This window comes from Schistocerca nitens, chromosome 7 (genome assembly GCF_023898315.1).
Source record: "Schistocerca nitens isolate TAMUIC-IGC-003100 chromosome 7, iqSchNite1.1, whole genome shotgun sequence".
Lineage (NCBI taxonomy): Eukaryota > Metazoa > Arthropoda > Insecta > Orthoptera > Acrididae > Schistocerca > Schistocerca nitens.
Window position 1 is genome coordinate 435,938,309 of NC_064620.1, and position 24,904 is coordinate 435,963,212.

Genomic DNA, 24,904 nt, shown 5'->3' on the forward strand with positions numbered 1-24,904 from the left:
CTCTGTATTAAGGAGACCAAGTAATCACAAAAACAGAAGTCACTACAAGCCCCAAGTCAACCTGGGGTGTGTGATTAATTTGAAACAATGTTTCTTAGGAGAGCATCTGTAATTGAATTAGCATGTCAAGTGAGCAAATTACGTCAGGTCATGATGTTTGTATCTGACTGGTGGTGTAATCAAAGAGGCACTATATGGAAATGTTCATGCAGCATGCATGACCGGTAACACAAAATTGTTCAGAATTATGTAAAAAGCTTTGAGTATCAGTATTTAATTATTTGTCCTCTGTGATTAACGATAATGAGACTCACATGAATGTACACGCACTTTGAATACAGGAAAAGGCAATTTCTATGTGGTCGGGCATGATGGATTCTGTGTGGTGAGACACTGTTTTAGTAGGATTACGTAACTGTTTTTTTACAAATCTTCTTGACTAAACAAACCCTATGTATTGTTTTTAATTGATGTACATAGACTTTTGGAAGACAACCATCTGCACATATGATGCAACATTTGTAATGGAGCAACAAATGTGATTTTCATTTGTTTCATTGTACTTTATATTAAATGTCACTGGTTAATAAAGGTGCTCTGATGGCCCCTATTTTAATTTTATGTGCCCATTGGCCATAGATGCAAACATGAACATGAAATGCTTGTCTTATGTTCAAATATGTTACAGGTAAATGTGACAGTAATATTTGTATTTGTGTAATACTTGTACATTTGTTGTCATTCACTGTACTGATGTCAGGTGTAATGAAGGTGCTTAGACACATCCACATTTAAGAAGCAACACACCCATTAGCTGTGGACGTGCATTTGTATGTGGGTGTGACATAAGCAGCATCAAAAATTTCCTGTTGCTTTGGATATGCTGATCTCCAGTTTGGTTTTGACTTGGTAAGAACCGCATGTCGATTGTGGCATTGATTCTGAAAACATTTATAAAGTATATGCTGTCACTTTGGTGTTTATTTTTAAGATCAGGTGCTGTCAGTGCAGGTAATGTAGTGATTCGTGAATTTCTGTGTAAATTCTACAACTACTTGGCCTCCTACTGTCTCAAACACACGATATTTTAGATATGAGTGCGAGAAAGTGGAATCCTATCTACTGAATGTCACGTTTGTGTGTGCAGGTTGGAAATGAGTCGTGAGCAGAATGTAGACACGGCGGTCGAACTGCACCAGGCCCACTTGCTCTTCTAGCACACTATTTTCAACAATTTACTGTGAGTCTCTGCATTACAGTATTTCAATATGTCTTAAATCCCATGTTTAGCAGAAAGATATCTCAGTAGTTTTTGCAGTTACTTCTGTCTCGTAAATGGGTATTATTGTAGCTAATTTCTAGTCCCCTGCAATTTTCTTGTGGAGTGTTTATGCTACTCAGTTCTAATTGTGTTTTGCCCATTGTTATAGTAAACAGGAACAGTGAAAAAGAACCAGTAAAAATTTTTGTCTTAGCCTTGGTGAAGGGAAGATGTGTTTTCTGATCTCATATTGAGAATGGACATGGTTTTTAAGCCAACTTTCTCTCTTATGTAACTTATTTTGTTTTTAATGCTTGGAGACACAAGAGGCTTATGAAACAGTATTTATTTATGTTAAGTGTGGAATTTGTAAAATGTTTGAAGTTAAAATATACAGTGTTAATTGAAGCAAATGAAATTTGGTATGTCTACTTATTTTTATAAGCAGAAAGAGTCTTAAGAAATTCCTGTACCTAGCAGCATACTTCAGAGAAGAAGTGAAAGAGAGTTTGCAGCAGCAGGCCAGCCAGCAGGAAAGTTTGGCCGAACATCTCAAGTAAGTCGTGTCATAAAAGAAGTAGAAGTTTGCAAACACACTTCAACACTTTAAGTTGTCCAAACCGTTAAGAGTATCTCTGTATTCAAATAATTTCTGTTACATTTGAACTATCTGTTGTTAATTCCACTTTTGCATTCACTGACCACTGACAACTATGTACCGTTTTCCGTAGCCTCAGTAGGCCAGACTTGAAAATTAACCTGTAAGGTATGAACTTCGCCGCCTAATTTTTTCCTGCCAACAGAATGCTGAAACTAGAAAAATGAAAAAACTGAAAATTCCCTTGCCCAGTATGCTGATGATCTCACAAAGGCCTTCACTGACTGGCACTAGTCTGCAAACAGATTTCCTATGTCATACGTTCAGACACATCTACTCCACCCAGCATACCCATTTATCAGCTGCAAAGCAGCACTTCCTTGGTCATCCAATAGCACCTTGGAATTGAGCAAGGTTTTGTTTATCTGTAATCATACCCAGAAATGACGAACAACCTAACAAAAATCCTTCCAAACCTTCCTGAAGCGTTATTCCATTACCAGCCCAACGTACACATCATTAACGGTCCATCATTTTGCCACTCCCACTCCTAACACCTTGCCACAGGTCATATACCTGTGGAAGACCCAGGTTTCCCATTCATTCACTCACCACACCCTACTCCAGTCCTGTTGTGGTCTTATGCTACCTCTTCAGAGACAGGGGCAGCTGTGAAAGCAGCAATGACACATACCAGTTCTGCTGCAATCACTGCATGGCATTTTATGTGGGCATGGCCAACAAGCTGTCCACCAGAACCATCAGAATGAATGGCCACCACCAAATTGTGGCCAAGAACAGAATGAAGTTGACCACCAATACTGCTGAGCACAACATGGCTGGTTCACAAACTGTGCCACCTTGAACATCTCTTCCAGCACCAGCTTTTCTGAACTATGTACATGGCAGTTACCTTTGCAGCCCATCCTTCACTCCCATAATCCTCCTGGTCTCAATCTCGGTTAACACACTCTCCCCACATCCTCTGTCCAGAAGTTTACCCTTTCTCTGTCCTTCCACCCCCTCCCAATTCAAACTTCCATGTCATCTTCATTTTAAACTGCATCTCACCAGCTCCTGTACCCAGGCATTACATGCCTAGCCTGTGCACCTGCAACACCTCCCTCCTGCATTCTTAAGGCATACACCTGTTTCCTCCCTCTGAGCTACACAGTAATTAAAAACTCCTCCACTGAAAGGGCTATGGAATTACGGATACATAAACTCACATACCTATACAATACTGCCAAATTTGTGAAAAACACAGTTATACAGCCTGCAGTCACTGTTTTGAAGAGGAAATATCTATAACACTCTCATTTCTTAAAATTATGTGGTATACGGCCAGATTTCATGCTCAAATGGCTCCACACAGCTCAGTCTCCATACAAATGTCGAACTCTTGGAATTACGGAATTACGAAATGCCTGAGCTACATTCACAGCATAGAATATGCATTCAACTTGCATGCGATTTTTCTCCCATTAAAACTGTAACATTTGCTTGCACTGGTACTGTTATTTGCATGAGATACTACGACCCATAAGCTTCAGTCAGGTATCTCATTCCTGGCACTGGGAACCCCGTAAACATGAGTTTAAATAGCATGCAACTTTTCTGTATGAATTACTCTGAGTACTGTATAAATATCCTGTGCAGAGCTTGTGTGAAAAAAGAGAAGGAAGAAAATGTACAAAATGACAACCATTCTGTTAACTTTCACAAAATGTTGATAAGGAAACTTCCAAATTTTCAGAAGACATATGTCATAAGAATCTAAACAAATTAAAGAAAACTGAGTCACACTGACACAAGTAAACTGCTGCTATCTTGTATGCTGAAACTAAATAGCTGAAAAATGAAAACTGATTTGAAACATAGAGTATAAATGACAAGTGAAATTTACTTGCAAACAAGACTGAGAAGGTCCCCTGCACAGCAATGAAACTCACAGTCCTACCATTATTTAAAATGGTTTGATTACCGTCTGTAAATTTCTCTAATCTATCAAATAATGTCTAGTGTGTGTCACATTTTCCATTAAAACAAGAAAAATCAAACAAATAGCAGCATTTCCCCTTGTGCATACTCTAAGCATAAGTACCACCCGCCAGCATTGTTGAAATTGCTTAAACAGAATAATACTCTTACAGATGCAAAAATGTTTGCTGTTTCGAGTTAGTGAAATCAAATAACTTCCACGTCACTTATGCCTTCAGAGGTGTAATGCATCTTAGAAGATGAAGCGACAACCAAACAATGTATGCAGCCATGAAGTTTAAACCCATCACAGATAAAAATTTTAATCAAGGTACCACAAAGTTGGCGTACTGAAATTCATTTACTGGGTGACATTACCAACTCAACTTAAATCTCTAATTCAAATAGATGTAACTGTAAGGTTATTTCATTTTTTGCAGTACATTAACTTTAAGAGGCTACCATTTACAGAAAAGGAAAGAATTTTAAAAGTGTAAACATCATAAACAATTATTACTGCACCTGGATGGTGGTCGTTTATATCCATATGGAGTGTCGGGGCAATCCCTGGAGAAATGTCCCTTATCACCACACTGATAGCAGCGCATATTGGGATCAAATCCCCTGCGACCTTTCCCACGAGTCCTTGGCCGAGCGAAGGTGACTCTAATACGACTGCCATGAAGTGTTCTGGCAATTGCACAATTAAAATTCAAAGGCTAATACAAAATAATGATATATAATGGAAGAAAAAGTCTCTAAATATCTCAAGTCCTATTATAATTATTAACATTTTAACTTACATTCCATTTGTAGCTTTGACAGCATCTTCGGCATCATCTTTCTCATGGTAAACTACAAAACCAAAGCAAGGTGGAGCTTTGGCCAACCAGACTTCCTTGAGGCGACCATATTTTTCAAAGAGACGTTCCAAGTCTCTCTTTGATACACTGAGCCCTAAATGTAACAAACTGGTTATTACATATCCTTGAAACAGCTTACACAGTACCTAGATTTCATATGATCATTGAGTTTGATGCAGCATGCCTCCATCAAATAAAACAATTTCACACTGCAATTTTCCAGTTCTTCCCATAACTGACTTAAAATGATATGTGCAAGGTACTAGTGAAACAACTGGCTACACAACATTGCAATTAGTGTCTGACATAACCATCAGAACACATCAGTATTGATTATATACTGTACAGCCACCTTCTGCTTGCCTTTTTCTCATCACACCAATGCTTCCCTTCTCCTGCCTTGCCCTCTGAAATAAACCATCACTACAAGTGTACCATTAACACATCACACAACAACAGCAGGGAAACTCTGCCATCTATTACACTCTAACAGCCTCATAATGTAAGTATATATGTGAAAGATAGAAGTACACAATGAAATTGCTATGCCAGCTCAATATGAATCTTGTTTATGTAGTAAACAGTCAGTGCTTTGACTATGAATTGGTTATTTTCCTTCCAACATTAACCATCTCTGCCCCACCACGATCGTTCATAACCTAAAGCTGATCAAGATCTAGTTTGATAAAAATGAAATAACTGGCATCTCCCTCAACATGACCTGTAAGATATAAAGTCATCTACAATAACATACAATGCTTTTTGAACAAACATTTTCTCTGAAGTAAAAGGGGAGAGAGTGCAATCAAGGGTCAAATATTGGATGCACGAAAGGGGGTGGGGTACCAGATACCAAATACAAATCTTTAACACTAAGGATTTCAAATTCAAAAGGAGTTAAGAATGAGATGAAGTAAGGAAGCAAAATGATAAACAGGAGAGGGTGAATGCTGGAATGAGGTGTAAGAAAATATAAACACAGAGGAAGCATAGATGAAAAAGAGGGAAGATATTAGAATAGAATTTTTTACTACCTCACAAATGCATGGCATAGTTATAATTATTATTTCCTAACATAGTATGTACTCATAGCCAGCAGTCAACTCTGCTTCACAACCCACACGACATGAATTCATTGAGTCTGTCAATGAGCCTAGAGGAACATATCACATGTCATCATCAAGAACAATAATTTCCATGTCCGGATCCATCATAGAAAGTGCTAGACCATCTGCAATAAGCCATTCAAACATTCCATACATCATGAATAGGAATCAAGTAATGAGAGCATGCTGGCCATGGCAGCTGAATGATAACCTCACCTTGCGCACAACATGAGCTGCACAGGATGAAACCACAAAATTGGAAGAATTTACAATGCACAAGCATAGTTGCCATGTTTTTTTTTTTTAAATTTATAAATTAAAACAAATCCTACACTAAAACCCAAGTGTAGGACTGGCAATGTGTTGTTGTAGACAGTCAGTTAGGTCTACGATCACCAAAATTCTAGCACAAAGCAGTAGTCTGACACCATAAGATGCAGATGTTTTACACATGAACACAGGTTTTGTTTCATGTTCTACGTGTTTAAGTGTCAGTGACCATTTTTAATATATTACAGCATTCCAAGAGTTCATTAACTGCATACTATGCACCATGTTCCATCATACAATGTTGGGCACTGCAGTTGTGTGCTGACATGCCCCCGCCCCCCCCCCCCCCCCCAACACGCGTGCACATGCACCCACATCTGATTACATGCAAAAGCATCCAAATTTCAAAAACTGCACGACACCCCAGTGATATTGCTACCTCATTCCGATTCTATGACAAACCAGTTGGCCCCTTACCAGTGGTCTCATTACCTTTTATTTCAGTATTATTAATAAGAACTTGTACCCTATTTATTAGTATTCATGCTGAAGGGAGTACCTGCACCAAACACCAACAACTCATGCAGGTCTAAGTGCTTGAGTAATGTCCTACATATCACTTGCATACATATATTGCTGGACTGGCCTCACATTTACTGAGCTGGGTAACTTAAAACTACCCCAGAATGCCCAATTTCTTTGACATGCATGTTGTTCTAAATGTGGTTATCTCAACAAACTTTGTTACATTAAGTGCAGGTATAAAAAGGAGGACAAAGACAATTATACAGACATCAAGAACCTACAAATATAGTTGCCTTGTCTTTTTTTTAATTTATAAATTAAAACAAATCCTACACTGAAACTCAAGTGTAGGACTGACAATGTGTTGCTGCAGATGCGCAGGTAAGTCTAGGACCACCAAAATTACAAAAAATGGTTCAAATGGCTCTGAGCACTATGCGACTTAACTGCTGTGGTCATCAGTCCCCTAGAACTTAGAACTACTTAAACCTAACTAACCTAAGGACATCACACACATCCATACCAGAGGCAGGATTCGAACCTGCGACCGTAGTGGTCGCACGGTTCCAGACTGTAGCGCCTAGAACCGCTCGGCCACTCCGCCCGGCACCAAAATTACAATAATGCTCTCAAATAACTAACACCAACAGTATTAACAACTTAATGTGCAATTTCAAGTAAAATTGTTGACCTCGGGGCAAGTCAGTTTTGATTCCGGAGAAAAACAGCAAGACAAGTCTTGTAATTCTTGAAGATTTCCCAGCGTACTGAATGTTCGATGAGGTTTTAGGATTGCAGCCGGATCATATTCACTTCTCGCCATGATATTTCGGCAAGAAGTCAAGATGACCCGGCTGCAATTCCGAAATCTCATCAAACAAGACTTCTCTTTAAAGATATGTTAAGAAAAGGCAAACACACATTTATAGCATTTGTAGACTTTGAGAAACCTTTTGACAATGGTGAGTGGAATACTCTTTTTGAAATTATGAAAGTAAATGGGGTAAGATACACCGAGGCGAGAAAAGTCATGGGATCCCTCCTAACACCGTGTCAGACCACCTTTTGGTCAGTGTAGTGCAGCAGTTTGACTTGGTACGGACACATGCTGCCTCTGTAAATGGCTAAGCATTGACGGTGCATGATTTTGTGCACAAACTGACCTCTCGATTGTGTCCCATAATGGGATTCATGTAGGGCAGTATGGATGACCAAATCATACACTCAAATTGTCCAGAATACTCTTCCAACCAATCATGAACAACTTTGGCAGAGTGACATAGTGTGTTGGCATCCATAAAATTCCATTGTTCTTTCTGAATATGAAGTCCATGAATGGTTGCAAACGGTATCCCAATAGTTGAACGTAACCATTCCAGTCAATGATCATGCAGCTGGACCGGAAGACCCTGTCAGTTCCATGTAAACACAACCCACACCATTATGGAGTCACCACCAGCCTGTGCAGTGCCTTGTTGACAACTTGGCTTTGTGGAGTCTGCATCACACACTAATCCTACGATCAGCTCTTACCAACTAACATCGGGATTCGTCTGATCAGGCCACAGTTTTCCAGTAGTCTAGGGTCTGACAGAGAGAAGCGCAGCAGGTGATGATGTGCTGTTAGTGAAGGTATTCGCATTGGTCATCTGCTGTCACAGCCCATTAAAGCTGAATTTCTCTGCACTGACCTAATAGATATCTTCAGCATACGTCTCACACTGGTTTGTCTGTCAGCAATGAAAACTGTACACAAATTGTCGCTGCTCTCAGTCATTAAGTGAAGGCCGTAGGCCACCGTGTTATCCATGGTGGGAGGTAATGCCTGAAATTTGGTATTCTTGGCACACTCTCAACACTGTTGATATCGGAATGTTGAATTCCTACTGATTTCCAAAACTGAATGTCCCACGACTATAGCTCAAACTACCATTCCACGTTCTAAGTCTGTTAAATCCTATAGTAATAATGATGTCAGAAACCTTTTCAGAGGAATCACCCGAGTACAAATGACAGCTCCACCAATGCACTGCCCTTTTATGCCTTATGTACATGATACTACTGCCACCTGCATATGTGCACACTGGTACCCCATGACTTTAGCCACCTTAGTTTACTGGGAGTGAAAAGCTATTTACAACTTGTACAGAAACCAGAAGGTAGTTATAAGAGTCGAGGGGGCATGAAAGGGAAGCAGTGGTTGAGAAGGGAGTGAGACAGGGCTGTAGCCTATCCCTGATGTTATTCAATCTGTACATTGAGCAAGCAATAAAGGAAACCAAAGTAAAATTTGGAGAAGGAATAAAAACTTTGAGGTTTGCCACTGACATTTTATTCTGTCACAGACACCAAAGGAGGATGTAATATGAACATCAACAAAAGCGAAACAAGAATTAAGGAATGTAGTCAAATATGATCATCAACTAAAGCAAAACAAGAATAATCGAAAGTAGTCAAATTAAATCAGATAATGCTCAGGAAATTACATTAGGAGATAACACACTAACAGCAGTAGACGAATTCTGATATTTGGTCAACAGAATAACTGATGGTCAACGTATGGGTGATATAAAATGTCGACTGGTAAGGCAAGAAAAGCATTTCTGAAGAAGAAAAAATTTGTTAACAGCAAATATAAATTTAACTTTTAGGAAGTCTTTTTCTAAAAGTTATTTGTTTGGGGTGTAACCATGTATGGAAGTGGACAATAAACAGTTTAGATGAGAAGAGACTAGAGCCTTCTGAAATGTGGCACTGCAGAAGAATGTTGAAGATCATACAGGTATTTGTGTTATAGACACACGCTGAGACATCAAGGGAGCACCAGTGGGCAGAGTGTGTGTGTGTGTGTGTGTGTGTGTGTGTGTGTGTGTGATTGTGTGTGGGGGGGGGGGGGGGGTTGGTTGGTTTAAAGAGTGAAGGGACCAAACTGCAAAGGTCATCGGTCCCTTGTTTCATAAAAACGCAGAGCACAGTGAAACTATCCACCAGTAAGGCGAAGCACTAAAATAAAAATTCCGGTGGTCAATGGGAAAACAACACGGAAAATGGAGCACAGCAACAAAAACAACATAGAGAACAAAGGCAGAAGGAATTAAAACTGCACAGCAGAGGACTGTGGCTGGCTGATCACGAAAATAATAGGATGAGCCAGCCACTCTGCAACACGTTAAAACCTCCAGCCTAAAAGATTAGGGTGGAGTCGAATTACACCACAAAACTAAGTAAAAGATACAGCACAAAAGAGGGTGATGCAATAAAATTAGAGGGACCTATAAAAGCCACTTGCTCGAATAAAACTTAAAACACGATCTGCCATAGAGACATCGTCACCTAAAAGAGATGATAAATCACCCAGGAGATTAAAAGTTCGCCTGAGGGCGGTTAAAAGAGGACATTCCAACAATATATGGGCCACCGTCATGGTTTCACCACAGCGACAATGAGGGGGGTCCTCTCGACGCAGCAGATGACCATGCGTCAGCCAAGAGTGACCAATGCAGAGCCTACAGAGAATAACAGAATCCCTGCGAGAGGCCCGCATGGAGGAACCCCACACGGTCGTGTCTTCTTTACACGCCGCAGCTTGTTGGGTACAGAGAGTGCGCCATGCGTCTGCCCACATCCCAAAGACCCGACGGCATAACACCAATCGGAGATCAGTTGCCGGGAGGCCTATCTCCAACGGCAGTTTGCGGGTGGCTTCTTTAGCTAACTTGTCGGCGTGTTCGTTTCCCGCTATCCCAACATGTCCCGGGGTCCATATAAACACCACTGAATGTCCACGCTGTTCAAGAGCATGAACGGACTCCTGGATGGCAACAACAATGGGATGGCGTGGGTAGCACTGGTCAAGAGCCTGTAGACTACTGAGAGAGTCACTGCAAATGACAAAAGACTCTCCAGTGCTGGTACGAATACGCTCAAGGGCACGAAAAATCGCTGTTAGCTCTGCGGTGTAAACACTGCAGCTGTCTGGCAAGGAGCGCTGGTCTACATAGTCCGCATGAGCATAAGCGTACCCCACACGGCCATCAACCATCGAGCCATCTGTATAGATAGCCTCCGAGTCGCGGGATGCATCGAGGCGAGCAAGAAATTGGCGGCGCAAGACTGCAGGAGGAACTGAATCCTTTTGCCATTGTGTGAGGTCCAGCCGAAGCTGCGGCCGACGAATACACCAAGGTGGTGTATGTGGGTGGACCTGAAAAGCAGATGGAAGAGGCAAAGACTCGAGGTCACTAAGGAGTGACCTAACACGGATCCCAATGGTATGGCCTGATCGAGGCCGCCGGTGTGGGGTATGGACTGCCACATTAGCGAAAAGGAGACGGTAGTTAGGGTGACGAGGCGAACAACGAACGTGGGCAGCATAGTTGGCTAAGAGTTGTAGACGCCGAATGTGGAGCGGAGGAACCCCAGCCTCAGCAAGTAGGCTATTAACAGGACTGGTGCGGAATGCTCCTGTCGCCTGTCGAACCCCACAGTGGTGAACGGGGTCCAGCAGTTGCAATGCTGAGGGCGACGCTGAGCCATACGCCACACTCCCATAATCCAGTCGGGACAGCACAAGGGCTTTGTAGAGCTGTAGCAGCGTGTTACGATCTGCACCCCAAGTTGTGTTGCTGAGGCAGCGGAGGGCATTCAGATGCAGCCAGCACTGACGCTTGAGCTGACGAATATGTGGAAGCCAAGTAAGCCGAGCATCGAACAGCAATCCCAGAAAACGGTAAGTGTCAACAACCCTGAGCATGGCATCCTGAAGATAAAGCTCAGGGTGGGGATGGACAGTTCGACGCCGACAAAAGTGCATAACACAAGTCTTCGCAGGAGAAAATTGAAACCCATGGGCTAGGGCCCACGCCTGCACCTTGCGTATGGCTCCCTGCAACCTACGTTCTGCAACACTAATGGTGGACGAGCTGAAAAAGATGCAGAAATCATCAGCACATAACGTGGGTGAGACAGACGACCCTACTGCTGCTGCAATGCCATTAATGGCCACAAGGAAAAGGGGCACGCTCAATACAGAGCCCTGTGGAACGCCGTTCTCCTGGACATGAAGTGAACTATGGGATGTGCCAATTAAAACACACAATGTCCGAACAGATAAAAAATTCTGAATAAAAATGGGGAGAGAGCCCCGGAGACCCCACCCAGACAACGTGGCGAGAATATGGTGCCGCCACGTCGTGTCATATGCTCTGGAGAGGTCAAAAAAGACGGAGACGAGGTGTTGGTGCCTCGAAAAAGCAGTGCGGATTGCAGACTCAAGGAAGACCAAAATATCGGCGGTGGAACGACCCTGACGGAAGCCGCTCTGGCACTGAGCCAGAAGACCCCGAGACTCGAGCAGCCAACACAGCCGTCGACTCACCATACGTTCCAGTAGCTTGCACAGAGTATTTGTCAAGCTGATGGGCCGATAGCTATCCACATTAAGCGGGTCCTTACCAGGCTGCAGCACCGGAATGATGGCACTTTCTCGCCACTGCGACGGAAAGACACCATCGCCCCATATGCGGTTGAAGATGGCAAGAACACATCGCTGACAGTCCGGGGACAGGTGTTTGAGCATCTGATTGTGGACGCCATCTGGCCCAGAGGCTGTATTGGGGCACTGTGCCAGGGCGCTTGGGAGCCCACAAACTAAATGGGGCGTTATATGCCTCAGGGCGGCGAGAAGCAAAAGAAAGCCAGAATGAGATTTTCACTCTGCAGCGGAGTGTGCGCTGATGTGAAACTTCCTGGCAGATTAAAACTGTGTGCCCGACCTTGACTCGAACTCCGGACCTTTGCCTTTCGCGGCCAAGTGCTCTACCAACTGAGCTACCGAAGCACGACTCACGCCCGGTACTCACAGCTTTACTTCTGCCAGTATCTCGTCTCCTACCTTCCAAACTTTAAAGGAGCTCTCCTGCAAACCATGCAGAACTAGCACTCATGAAAGAAAGGATATAGTGGAGACATGGCTTAGCCACAGCCTGGGGGATGTTTCCAGAATGAGATTTTCACTCTGCAGCGGAGTGTGCGCTGAAATGAAACTTCCTGGCAGATTAAAACTGTGTGCCCGACCGAGACTCGAACTCAGGACCTTTGCCTTTCGCGGGCAAGTGCTCTACCAACTGAGCTACCGAAGCACAACTCACGCCCGGTACTCACAGCTTTACTTCTGTAAAGTTTGGAAGGTAGGAGACGAGATACTGGCAGAAGTAAAGCTGTGAGTACCGGGCGTGAGTCGTGCTTTGGTAACTCAGTTGGTAGAGCACTTGCCCGCGAAAGGCAAAGGTCCCGAGTTCGAGTCTCTGTCGGGCGCACAGTTTTAATCTGCCAGGAAGTTTCAAAAGAAAGCCGTTTGCCTTCCTCCCGGCGTTTGAGCGCGTGAAACGCAGACGGGTAATTCCCCGACGCAGAGGCCCGAACATAGTGCTGTGCGAAATGCTCAGCGATTGCATTGGCATCGGTGGATACCGCCCCGTTGATGGTATGCCCTGGGACACCTGTAGAGGACTGCAATCCAAAGATGCGCCGAATCTTCATCCACACCTGGGAGGGTGAAGTACGGGAACCAATGTTGGAAACGTACCTCTCCCAGCACTCCTGTTTCCGCTGTTTGATAAGCCTCCGGACCTGAGCACGGAGACGTTTGAATAAAATGAGGTTATCCAGAGACGGGTGCCGCTTATGTCGCTGAAGAGCCCGCCGACGTTCTTTAATGGCTACAGCGACCTCTGGAGACTACCAAGGTACTGACTTTCGCCGGGGGCACCATAACGAACGAGGAATGGTATGTTCCGCAGCGGAAACAATCGCTGCAGTCAGTGTCTCAACCGCCACATCGATGGTACCGTGGAGGAGAGATTCAACAGTGGCAGCAGAGGAGACCGTGTCCCAGTTTGCCTTGCTAAATGCCCATCTAGGCAAGCGTTAAAGGGAGCGATGCTGTGGTAGTGAAAGGAAGATGGGAAAATGGTCACTACCACACAAGTCCTCGTGGACTCTCCAGTGGACCGATGGTACAAGCCCTGGGCTGCACAACGACAGATCTATGGCCGAGAACGTGCCATGAGCCACACTGAAATGTGTGGAGGCGCCAGTGTTTAAGAGGCAGAGGTCGAGTTGGGAGATGAGATTCTCAACCTCTCTGCCTCAGCCAGTAACCTTCGTTCCACCCCACAGGGGATTGTGGGCGTTAAAATCCCCCAGGAGAAGAAAAGGCGTGGGGAGTTGGGCGACAAGTGCAGCCAATTCGGTCAGGGAGACTATACCACCTGGAGGGAGATAGACACTGCAGACGGTTATGTCCTGGGTAGTCCTTACGCGGACAGCCACAGCTTCCAATGATGTGTGAAGGGGCACAGGAGCACTATTTATAGAGTTAAGGACATACACGCAGGCTCCACCTGACACACTATTGTAAGTGCTACGGTTGCAGTAATAACCCCTGTATCCACGAAGGACAGGGGTCCGCATTGCCGGGAACCAGGTTTCCTGGAGGGCAATGCAGAAAGCAGGTGTCATGCTTAGAAGCTGTCGTAGCTCAGGGAGATGGCTAAAATAACCGCCACAATTCCACTGGAGGATTGTACAAAGCGTGTCCTGTAGGGGCATTAAGGTACTGAAAAAGCAAATTACTTCACAGAGTCACATGCTGCCACCGGCTGCGTGACTGACGTCGCAACTGCCATCGTTTCTGAGACGGCGAGATCGAGGTCATCAGGGGACGCAAAGAGCTCGACCTCATCCTCAGAGGCTGAGCTGACAGGAAGCGTTGGCGCAGGAACCACTGGGTCCTTAGGCTTCTTAGAGAGCTTCCTCTTCTCTCTCTTGTCTTTGGGAGGAGGGTTCGCATGCTGGGAGGGCTTTCCTGATGCATTGTCAGGAACAGAGGAAGAGCATGAAGCCCTTCGACCAGCAGCTGATGGCTTCCTCAGCCACTGGCTAGCGTCTTGCGAGACACTGGTAAAATCCTTGGAAGGGACTCCCCCAAGGGACCCCTTCCGAACAAGTGAGGCCTGAGGAGGCTGTTGCCTCTCCGGCTGGGCAGCCGGAGGAGGCTGTTGCTTCTACAGCTGAGGAGCCGGAAGAGGCTCTTGCCTCTCCGGCTGAGCAGCCGGAGGAGGCTGGTGCCTCTCCGGCTGAGAGGTGGGGATGGATGTCCCCAGTTGTTTGGGGTCCACTGCTCCCAAACCGGGTGGTTTGGGAGCAGTGGAAGAGAGTGTGGCCCCTACCAGCAGTGGGGCAGGCGTAACTTTACTATACTGTGGGCCAACTGAAAAGGGAGTCTGTGCAGGAACTGGTGGCGGCAGAGTTGCAGCAGCATAACTCCTCAACATAGATGTGGGGTTGAGCCGTTCTAGCTTCTTCCTTGCCTCTTGGTAAGTTAAACGGTCCAGGGTCTTAATTTCTTGTATCTTCCGCTCTCTTTGGTAGACTGCACAGTCTGGCGAGCTGGGAGAATGATGCTCCCCACAGTTAACGCAGGTGGATGGAGCATTAGGATGTGAAGGTCGTCCACAATCACGACAAGTGGGGCTGGCAGTGCATCTGGAGGATATATGTCCGAACTTCCAGCACTGGAAGCATCGCATAGGGGGCGGGACATAGGGCTTGACATCGCACCGGTAGATCATGACCTTGACCTTCTCAGGCAAGCAGTCACCCTCAAAGGCCAGGATGAAGGCACCGGTAGCGACCCTATTATCCTTGGGCCCCCTAAAGACACGACGGACAAAGTGCACACCTCGTCGTGCCAGGTTCTCCCGTAGCTCATCAGACTGTAGCAGAAGATCTTTATGAAAGATAATCCCCTGGACCAAATTTAAGGACTTATGGAGAGTGACGTTAACGGGGATGTCACCGAGCTTCTCACAGGCGAGTAACGCCCGTGACTGTGCAGATGAAACTGCTTGTATCAAAATAGCCCCGCTCCTCATTTTGGAAACAGATGCCACTTCCCCAAACTTATCTTCGAGATGGTGAACAAAGAAGAGAGGCTTAGTCCCCAAAAACGAATCCCCATCGGTTCTGCTGCACACAAGGTATCGCGGTGAATACAGCTCCTGTCTGTCCGCAGCCCTACGTTCCTCCCATGGCGTGGCTAGGGAAGGGAACGATTTGGGGTTATATGTCACAGCATTAAATTCTGTCTTACCGCGCTTAGAGATGTTGGCGGTCGTGCGACCACCGGATTGAGACTTCACCCGCTTCATTGCGGGGCATCCGCCCCGATGCCACCCACTCCGACCAGGGGCTCTCCCCACGGGCGCCACCCAGCCACAGCAAAGGCCACCTGGCAGGATGGCCGTTGCCAGGAGTTCTGATGCCCCAGAGAGACGAGCATCGACTCCTAGGCTTACGTGGGGAGGTGTCAGCTCTCAGGCATCAGCAGTACGATCCCTGTGTTGTCAGGGGGCTACAAACTAGAGGGTACACGACGACCCCACCACAACGGGCTGGCTACCGTGTTGGATTTTGGGTGCCATGGGTAGTCCATAGTGATCGTGGGTGCAGATGGTGACGCACTAAGGGCGTAACTTACACAATCCATCAGCTGTGTAAGCCCAAAATGAGGGATGGAGGGTGCAGTGACGACGCCAAGACAATAAAGAGTGCCAAGGTCTTAGGGCACAGAGGACTCATGGTGCACCACGTAAGGTGTCCTTCCCCAAAAGGCTCGTACTTCTGTTGAATTTCGAAAAATGGAGGTCAAACCCCAATGGGGACCATCACATTAAAGGCCGAAACAGTTGAGACTCCTTTTAGTCGCCTCTTACAACAGGCAGGAATTCCGCGGGCCTATTCTAACCCCCGAACCCGCAGGGGGTGGGGGTGGGGGGCGTGGGGGGGGGGGGTTGCTGTTGCAGTACGTGATGGGCATACTTCTCACGGCAGGAAGGAAACAGGTGTTCATTGGCCTTCTGCCTAAACAATGAATGGTAAATACTGTGAAACATTCTGGAATTGGAAACAGGTGGTGACAGTGCTTGTCCACATACAGTTCATCACAAAACAATTGTCTATAGGGGGTTGCTACTGGGAGTTTTAACCATACATCCCGTAGTCTTGATCTTGCTGCAGTATCTTGTACCTGAAGAAAATTTTCAATAAGAGAAAGAGATGCTTGTGGCTATCAAACAGACTGAAACCATACATGGCAGGCTTCTACGATACAAGAATACAAAGGATTGTTCCCAATATGATCAGTGTCTAACTTCCAAAGGTGAACATAATGAAAAACAGCTTAAGAGCTGCCTCAATGTAAATGTCAATTATGCATATTCTAACCTTTCTTTACAGACAGTTAGAAGAAAAATATTGTCAGCATTCATGCGCAATATCAAGTTTAGTAAAAAATGTGATACAGTGTTGACTGTCAATGATGACATTAACATTGTGGAGTTATGTACTGTCAATGGATGACGTCATTAAAAACTAACAAACATTTGCAAAACAAAAACAGACAACTAATGGTTTCTCAATGGGACTAGGGGTTTTGGGATGGGAGATGATGATATTAATGCTTTGAACCATATTTAAAACTTGAAACTATCATACCAGAATGGAGCAAAAGAGGTTTTCACACACCACATAATTCTAATTATGAAAAACGCAATATATATGTGTGTGTGTGTGTGGGGGGGGGGTGGTATATTGTTAACGACATTTGCTAACTCAGAACTGAACTGTCAGCTTCTTCCAACCTAACCTAAGTTTTCAGCTACGGTAAAAAAAAAAGTGTGTCACCACTGCCTTCATTAAGAAAATCAGGAATTTCCAAATCAAATTTGTTGGCATCCACCAACTCTCAACCAAACTACGGCCTTCCAACCTAACTTAGACTCTGGGCTACACAACAAAACAGTGTCGTTACAACCACCGTTACAAAAATTTTCGAAACAGAATGACTGTATTACAATCTTCAATACACTCACTGGCTCCGCTAGACTTACAGAGGTCTATCACACAATACAATCTAAGCTACCACCCACAATAAATAAATCACATTGTTGAAGAAAACTAAAGCATGAAATAATGTGCAAACACCAAACTATTAAGTGATTATCAGCTGATTAATTTTTCAAGCCTTGTGAAACCTCCCTTATCATTATTCACCATGGGAAAGGGGAATGTTAACCTACGAATACTGAACAATGGCTCTGACCTGTTGTATGGTGACAGGTAAAAAAATGCTCTTTCACTAGAATATCGCACCGTCCCAGACACACAAAAAATCTTTTAATTATGGCAGGTAAAGAAAGCTTTTGTTAAGCTGACACATTTCACATCATTACAAAGTGCCGTGTTCATGATCTATGGAGCAAGCATTAATCTAATCTAATATCAGCAGTAACAAAGGGAAAAGTGCAGGAATTGGGTTCTGAATTGGTTCCTAATCCACCCTAATCACCAGACTTTGCTCCAGACAATTTTTTCCTGTTCCCTAAGCTAAACTTTTGGTTTGCTGGGAAGAAGTTTTCATCAAATGTGAAAGTGCTAGCTGCAGTCAACAAGCACTTTGCAGAGGTTGACAGAATCTATTTTTGCAATGGGATGAACAAGCTGGAGGATCACTGGATCAAGTGTATATTCCTCAAAGGAGACTATTTTGCAAAGTAAGGTGAATTGTTTATGAAACAAACTTTTTTTTTCCCTGACTTATCAAACCACTTTCATATGTTCAAGGAATGAATTCAAAAAGCAAGAAACAAAATGTGTATAAAGGTATTCCTGAAGCCACTGATCCAGTTCCACATGGAGAGTATTTGTATTTTCTTTTCCCAACTCATTTAAAGAATGTGGGAGAAAATGATTTCAAAAGCAAAGGAACATCCTAAGACAATAATGATGTTTACAATCCTGAACAAGACTGTGTGATGCCAATTTGCTGAAGTGATCTGCTGTAGTACTTGGTTCTTGTCTGAAAAGTAAAAATGTTCTAGCACCAGGAACAAATTTCTTCAGTTTCCTGCAATGACATCAAAAAGTTAATCTACAATTATCAGGTGAGCATGATCCTGCCGAGTGGAGACATTTTACTGAGTTCTCCTGCACTAAGCCTCAAGGGTGTATTCATTTTACTGATTCTCCTGCACTAAGCCTCAAAGGTGTATTACTGCGTAATGAGTTTATATACAGATCATTTCCTATAGGCCATTCAGTTGAAATGAAAGAGCCATTCAGATTATGACTGTGTTAACAAGTATTCAAAATGAGGAATACAAATAGTTTATTTGTGGTGCTTCATTTACAGTAGCAAGCTAGGTACTCTAAAATGCCATGCTATTTAATGTGGCGGGGTTAACTGGGCAAAGTAAAAGTATTGGTGTTTAAATTGTTTGATAAATCACTTTTGTGCATAAGATTAGTAGCATATTGCATAGACATCTTGTAAAAAATCAATAGTAATAATAACAATAATGTTGCTTCCATTACTACGCATCGGAAGCTGGAGTCCATGAAGTAGTTAGTAAGGTATTTCTCACAAGATCGATACCACTCTAAGTACCTTTGTACAAAATTGTTCATTATCACTCAAGAAAAATTGAAAGCTGGGGTTCTGTTTTCCTCAAATTCACAACTTGATGAGGGATCATAAATCTGAAAACATGGTGAATATTAGAGAATACGACACATGGTGCTGAAAACTTTCTAGGGAATAAAAAATATTCATATTACACTGCAAAAATCATGATGGGAAATTTCAAGAAATTAGGTTATAACTCGAGTGTGAAAGTCATTTCCTATACCCACATAATGATTACTATGCACAAATCCAAGGAGAATGGCTCCAATGGGACATTAAGGAGGTGTCAGGAAAGATGGGATCAAAGTATGACAACTGACTATTGTTGGACATTAAAGAGGGTTCTGTGAAAAAATAAAAAGTGAAAAAGTTTGAAAATTGTATATAACAGAATATTCACAATGTCACAAACACAACTATTTGTAGTTTTTTTATGTAGGCTTGTGCAATTTTTATTTGTTCACAAATATGGCTGTAACCAAGGTGGCAATCATGGTTATTTTTTACAACACATAATTATATTACATTCCTAGTATTACTGTACAATAATTTACTATAAAAGTAAATTTACCCTTGTCCAATTAACCATAATCTTGATACTTTGCCATTATTGGCCCATGTATTTAAATTTGATGACACTTTCTGTAAATGGACTAAGGATATCTTCCACATAGATTTTTCTTTACTGTCTGACCTGTGTGTGCTCCCTACTTTAATTTCTCAGCACTCAGTGTCACACCCACATATCAGTTTTGTTGTCCTATTGTAATGCTGTCTGGTCATAGCTTGTAGTCTTGTGTTATAGCACAAGTGCTATCTGAGAAGGTGATAAGTTGAATCTTCTTTAGATTTACCAACATTTCACTTCTTTGGATCAAGTTTCTGATGACTTCCAAATCATCCTGTAGAATCTCATAGCCTCCCACATTATTTTTTTCCTTCTCTCTTCTTCTTCTTCTTCTTTTACTTCTTCGTAGCAAACAGTTTCAATTTTGACCTTATCACTTGCTCTGAATCATTTACATGAAACACACACAGCAATGGCCCTAATTTATAGCCTTGTGGCACAACTCTATTATTGCTAAATTTGATGTGAAAACTCTCATACTAACAATTTATGTTCTGTCATAGACTTCTCGGCACCAACATAATATGCTTTCATTAGGACCCAGCCCTTGCAGTTTTGTTGGTTGTACGACGAGATTCATTCTATCAAATACCTCAGAAAGATAAATGGCTATACAGTCAACTGCCTTCTCCTGCCAATCTGATATACCCTGCTGAAAACCAGCTAGCTGTGACTCACATGAAAACCTTGCTCTGAATCCATGATGGCTTCTAAACCATCACCTCACTTTCTGCAAAGTATCTACTATATTTATCAATCATCCCTTTAAATATTTTACTTACAATACAAGTAAGATGAAATGGCCTGTAATTTTTGATATTGTCCCTTGCTCTTTCTACCACTTCTTTCCATTATCTGGCATCTCACTTATTTGTACAGAAGTTGAACAACCTGCATAACCAGAAATGTTTCAGGAAGGAGGAGATTTTAAAGTTAAATAGGGATCTTTGATAAGGCACGATGGTGCAACCCATGACTTTTTGAATTTCTCTATTCTGTCCTCTCCTGCTTGCTTACTTCCTTGCCCCTATGGTAATATATACTTCTCTGTTATTAAATGTGGACCCTTTGACATCATTCCTCCCTTGTTCCTGTACCACTACTCCCCTGCACTTTCCCAGCCACACCCACAATTCTCTTGAATTCATGGTTAAATAGCTCAGCTTTTACTGTGTACTGTGTGACATTTGCCTTTGTGTTATTTTATGGCTTCTTATACTTCCAAACATGCTGTTCCACCTCTTGGTAACCCTCCGCCAATGGCATCAGCTGTTCCAGGAAGCATTACTTTTTACTATTATTACATATCTAGTGTAATAAACTGGGTTTGACAATTCCTTCGTGACTTTTCATGGAACAGTCTTTGCTTCAAATTCTGATGTAACATGTTTCAATTCTCACCGCAGTGTCTTAAACACCACGTGGTGTCCTAACAGTTTTCTCCTGTGTTTAAGCACTGACTTAATATTTCACTTAAGTACATTATTTCTTCCACATATGGAATGTGATATTTAGCAACTGTTCTTTGTTTTCTGTTAGATTTGTGCTCTCTAACAACACTGACTACTACAGTCCTAGGGTTACTTACTCCTCAATAATGCTTTTTCTACCATTTATAACCTCACTATAAGAAAAACATCCATAAGCTATGTTTTCTGTTAACCTTCTTCTGAGGGCAGCTTGTATAATACAACTTAATTCTTGCACTGTGAGTACACTTTCCCTTCCCAATGTGCTCCTGGTTGTTTAAGTCCATCCGAATTACTATACATACGTCTATCCTTCTATTAAGCCAAGCTCCCACAGTTGAACAATTTTTCTACTGTACTGTAAACCCACTCCTCATCACATATATGTCTATTACATCTAACTCTTCCTCTCTACTAGTACTGAGTCGTAATCTCACTATTTCACTGACACAATCATGGTAAAGTCTGCTGGTATGTATATGCTTCATGCATTAAAACAGATCCTTCTGCATCCCAGGCCCTTCTGAAGACATAGTATCCTTAAAAAAAAAAAACCCCTTCCATATCCTTCCCCCCCCCCCCTTCCCCTCCTCGTCGTGCTAGATTCTACTCCTACATCATCACACTCAGTTCCCCAACTAAAATAATGCACTTTAGTGGGAGACACCTCAGTGCTAACTTGTTTGACTTATATTCCGTTTTCTTTAATTTTACCCATCCTCACATCATCATTTATATTTTTCCCTCTTCTAATCATTAGTTTCTATTTAATGTTTTATAGTTTTAAATATTTGTATACATTTTACTATTGGTCGACATTTATTTTCATTTTATCATTCTTGAACAATTATTTTCATTATAGTCCCTTAGCTTTTATTACAAAAAACAGCCCTCAAAGCACACAGACAGTAATTCCAAAAATTTTAAAAAGCTGGCAGTAACCGACTCAGACTGTCACAATTCACCTTTGTTTCACCTGGTGAAACAGCTTGGCACATTAGATTCTCTCTCCAAATTCAGGCTTACACATGAGAAACTGAGCAAACGGTTTTGGTGCTGAACAATACATCAAACGGATGTCTCAGTATTCAGGAACTTTAACTCAATAGAATGTGTCAACATTATAGTGTGTGATACCATCAACTCTGTAACCATCATAATTTTCTTGATAAATAATGAAAATTTTAAAGTAAATTAGAAAACCTAGATGGACAACTAAAGAAGTTAACAGAAGATTAACACTGACCTAGAATGCCTTTGGTAAAGTAAATACAGCACTTTCACGCCCAAGACACTGGTGTGCCTAAACTAAAAGGGAAGTTTACAACTGGCACACATTACCTGTTTTGACCTATGACAGAATGCAATGGAAAGAGAGAAGCTGGGAGTTGGCAGGAGAGCCAGGAAAAAGACTTAAGTCGAAGATGCTTAATTACAACTGTAACCAAACTGAGATCGATGGTACATAGAACAAGGAAGTACTTGGCTTGATTCTAAAAGGGGGGGGGGGGGGGGGGGGCTAAGACAGTGAACTCAGAAAACTTGCAGAAGCAATGTTAATTCACATAGCTGAAGACCATAATGTTATAATGTTTCGGCAGCCTTTATCCAGCAGTGGATGTCTAAAGGCTGTTGATTATGAGCTTTTGTCGCACACCAATATTAATATGAAACTATGACTTTCCCTCATCTACCTCCAAAGTCTTCCTGTTGCACATCTAATCAAAGAAAATAATTCAACCAACCCTACGCACATTTGAAAGTCTTGCATGTGAATGACAATGAGTTTTGGCCAGTCTACCTACACAAAACAAGAAAGAGTTTCCAAAATGTACATGTGCTCTCATACATAACAGTTTCTACAAAATTTTGGTCTAGCAGTATCTTTGTCCTTGTTTGCTGAACTTACGGGAGACCTTCATAAACCACGTACTGCTTGCAAAAGCCATTTCTCTGTAAACCTCCAACAGTTTCCATCTGACAATGTACCAGTGAAAGTTCCTCTCCAGAGTGCTGCATGCATTTTTGCTGTAATTGTCTGTCAAATGATAGAGGAAATTAAAATGAATACTATGTTTGTCTATCCCTGACACTTAACAAGAGTGAATCACCATGAAATGTAGGGTTCACTGGTAGTGAATCAGTAGACGAAAATTATATAACATGATAAAAACAGTTTTGATTTTTTTTTATTAGTTCAATATTAATGATCAGCAATAGGTGCCTCTTTCTTACACTACCAATTATGTATGAATTCTTCAGCTTTTTGTGGACTGAATAATTGATATTATATACCTTTAAACTCGAGGAAAATAATTTATAAATATGGTGGTATCATAAATTTTGATTTCCAAAAAAAATACAGATGACTATGAGCATGAAAGACTAATTATTACTTTGGCACTTTGTTCTCCATTGACTTATAGGAATTTAGTACATTTTCCATTCTTCATTATTTTATTGTTACAATTCAAAGCGCCTTTTCTAGTAGCACGAATCAGCCATACACAGTGAGAAAGGATGTGGAGCTACCAACATACTGTAAAAGCTACTAGTTACTCCCAGAACAAGATGTATGACTTTAATTTAAAGGGAACTGAAAATTGTTGTACAACTGCGTAAGTAATACTATGCAACATGCATCCCATCAATTTATGTACAATTTTCTGTAATTACGACGTTATGTAGTTAAATCGCATACCAACATCCGCTATGTGTAACCGATAGCCTTCTTCTTCTTCCTCAAAATCGGCATCGTCGTAATAGCTTCTGCTGCGTTTGCTGCCTTCACTCGATACTGAACTAGGGCTCCGTTTTCTCGCTCTTCTGCTCGACATTTCTGGCACGCTTTTGCCGCTGGCAGTGATACGGAGTAACACACACCTTTACGCTGCAACGTTTATCCCGACCTCGAAATCTGTAAAACCGCAGCTATTTTAAGCATTCAATATTTCACTATGCATGAATATATGTTAGCTGTACATCCAGGCATAAAACGTAGAAGTGAGGGAATCGTGCAACAACAACACTCAACAGGGAAATAAGTACAAATTATCAGAAATTTGGAACGGAACAACAGGTTCGGAGTGTCTACAGGACGTATCACAGCCACTATATACCGGAACTTCCAGAACATTTACAATCCGTTGCTAAGTGTCAATAAAAAGCGCTGTAATTTTCCAAAAATCTAACCTTCGTTCCCCCTACACAACGCCGCACAACAAACACCTAAACACCCACACCTACACCTACAAACCCTATGACACCACACTCATTAAGTGATCTCCAAAGATGTAAACTGACAGAGCCATAGATTTCCTTCCTAGAACTGGTCTACTTGCCACAGCAACGACACCAAAACTAAGGCCGTTTTGAACTATTATTTCCACACGCTGCAGTTAAAATTCTAATGGCATAGTATTCAGTATGGGCTCAACTGAAATGATATGGGCAGACATTAATTAAATTATTATCCAACAGTACCGTATCTACGCCTGGCGCACAAGGGGCACAAAGCCCAAGGCCCCCGGCTTGATAGGTTGTTGCAGTTGCTTTTCTTAAGTTAATTTTTAGAACAAATAATTAAAATTCATTGCCAAGTTACAAACATTTCTCACATTTCTGAAAAGTTAATTTCAAAATTTAAACGGTCCTACTTACTAAAAAAAAGAAAAGAAA

The 24,904-nt window shown here is 42.5% G+C and overlaps 1 protein-coding gene across 2 annotated transcripts in view; it reads right to left on the minus strand.

Moving 5' to 3' along the window:
* Positions 1–24,517, minus strand: part of LOC126195092 (serine/arginine-rich splicing factor 7-like) — a 49,091-nt gene extending 24,574 nt beyond the window's left edge. For both annotated transcript variants that reach the window (XR_007538554.1, XM_049933554.1), the window contains exons 1-4: positions 24,419–24,517; positions 23,928–24,143; positions 4,643–4,796; positions 4,362–4,529 (exon numbers count right to left, since the gene is read on the minus strand). Coding sequence is in view for 1 of the 2 variants with exons in the window: in XM_049933554.1 (XP_049789511.1) it covers positions 4,362–4,529; positions 4,643–4,796; positions 23,928–24,063 (458 nt within the window). In the remaining variant the exon portion in view is untranslated. The remainder of the gene's footprint in view (positions 1–4,361; positions 4,530–4,642; positions 4,797–23,927; positions 24,144–24,418) is intronic.
* Between the last annotated feature and the right edge of the window lie 387 nt (positions 24,518–24,904).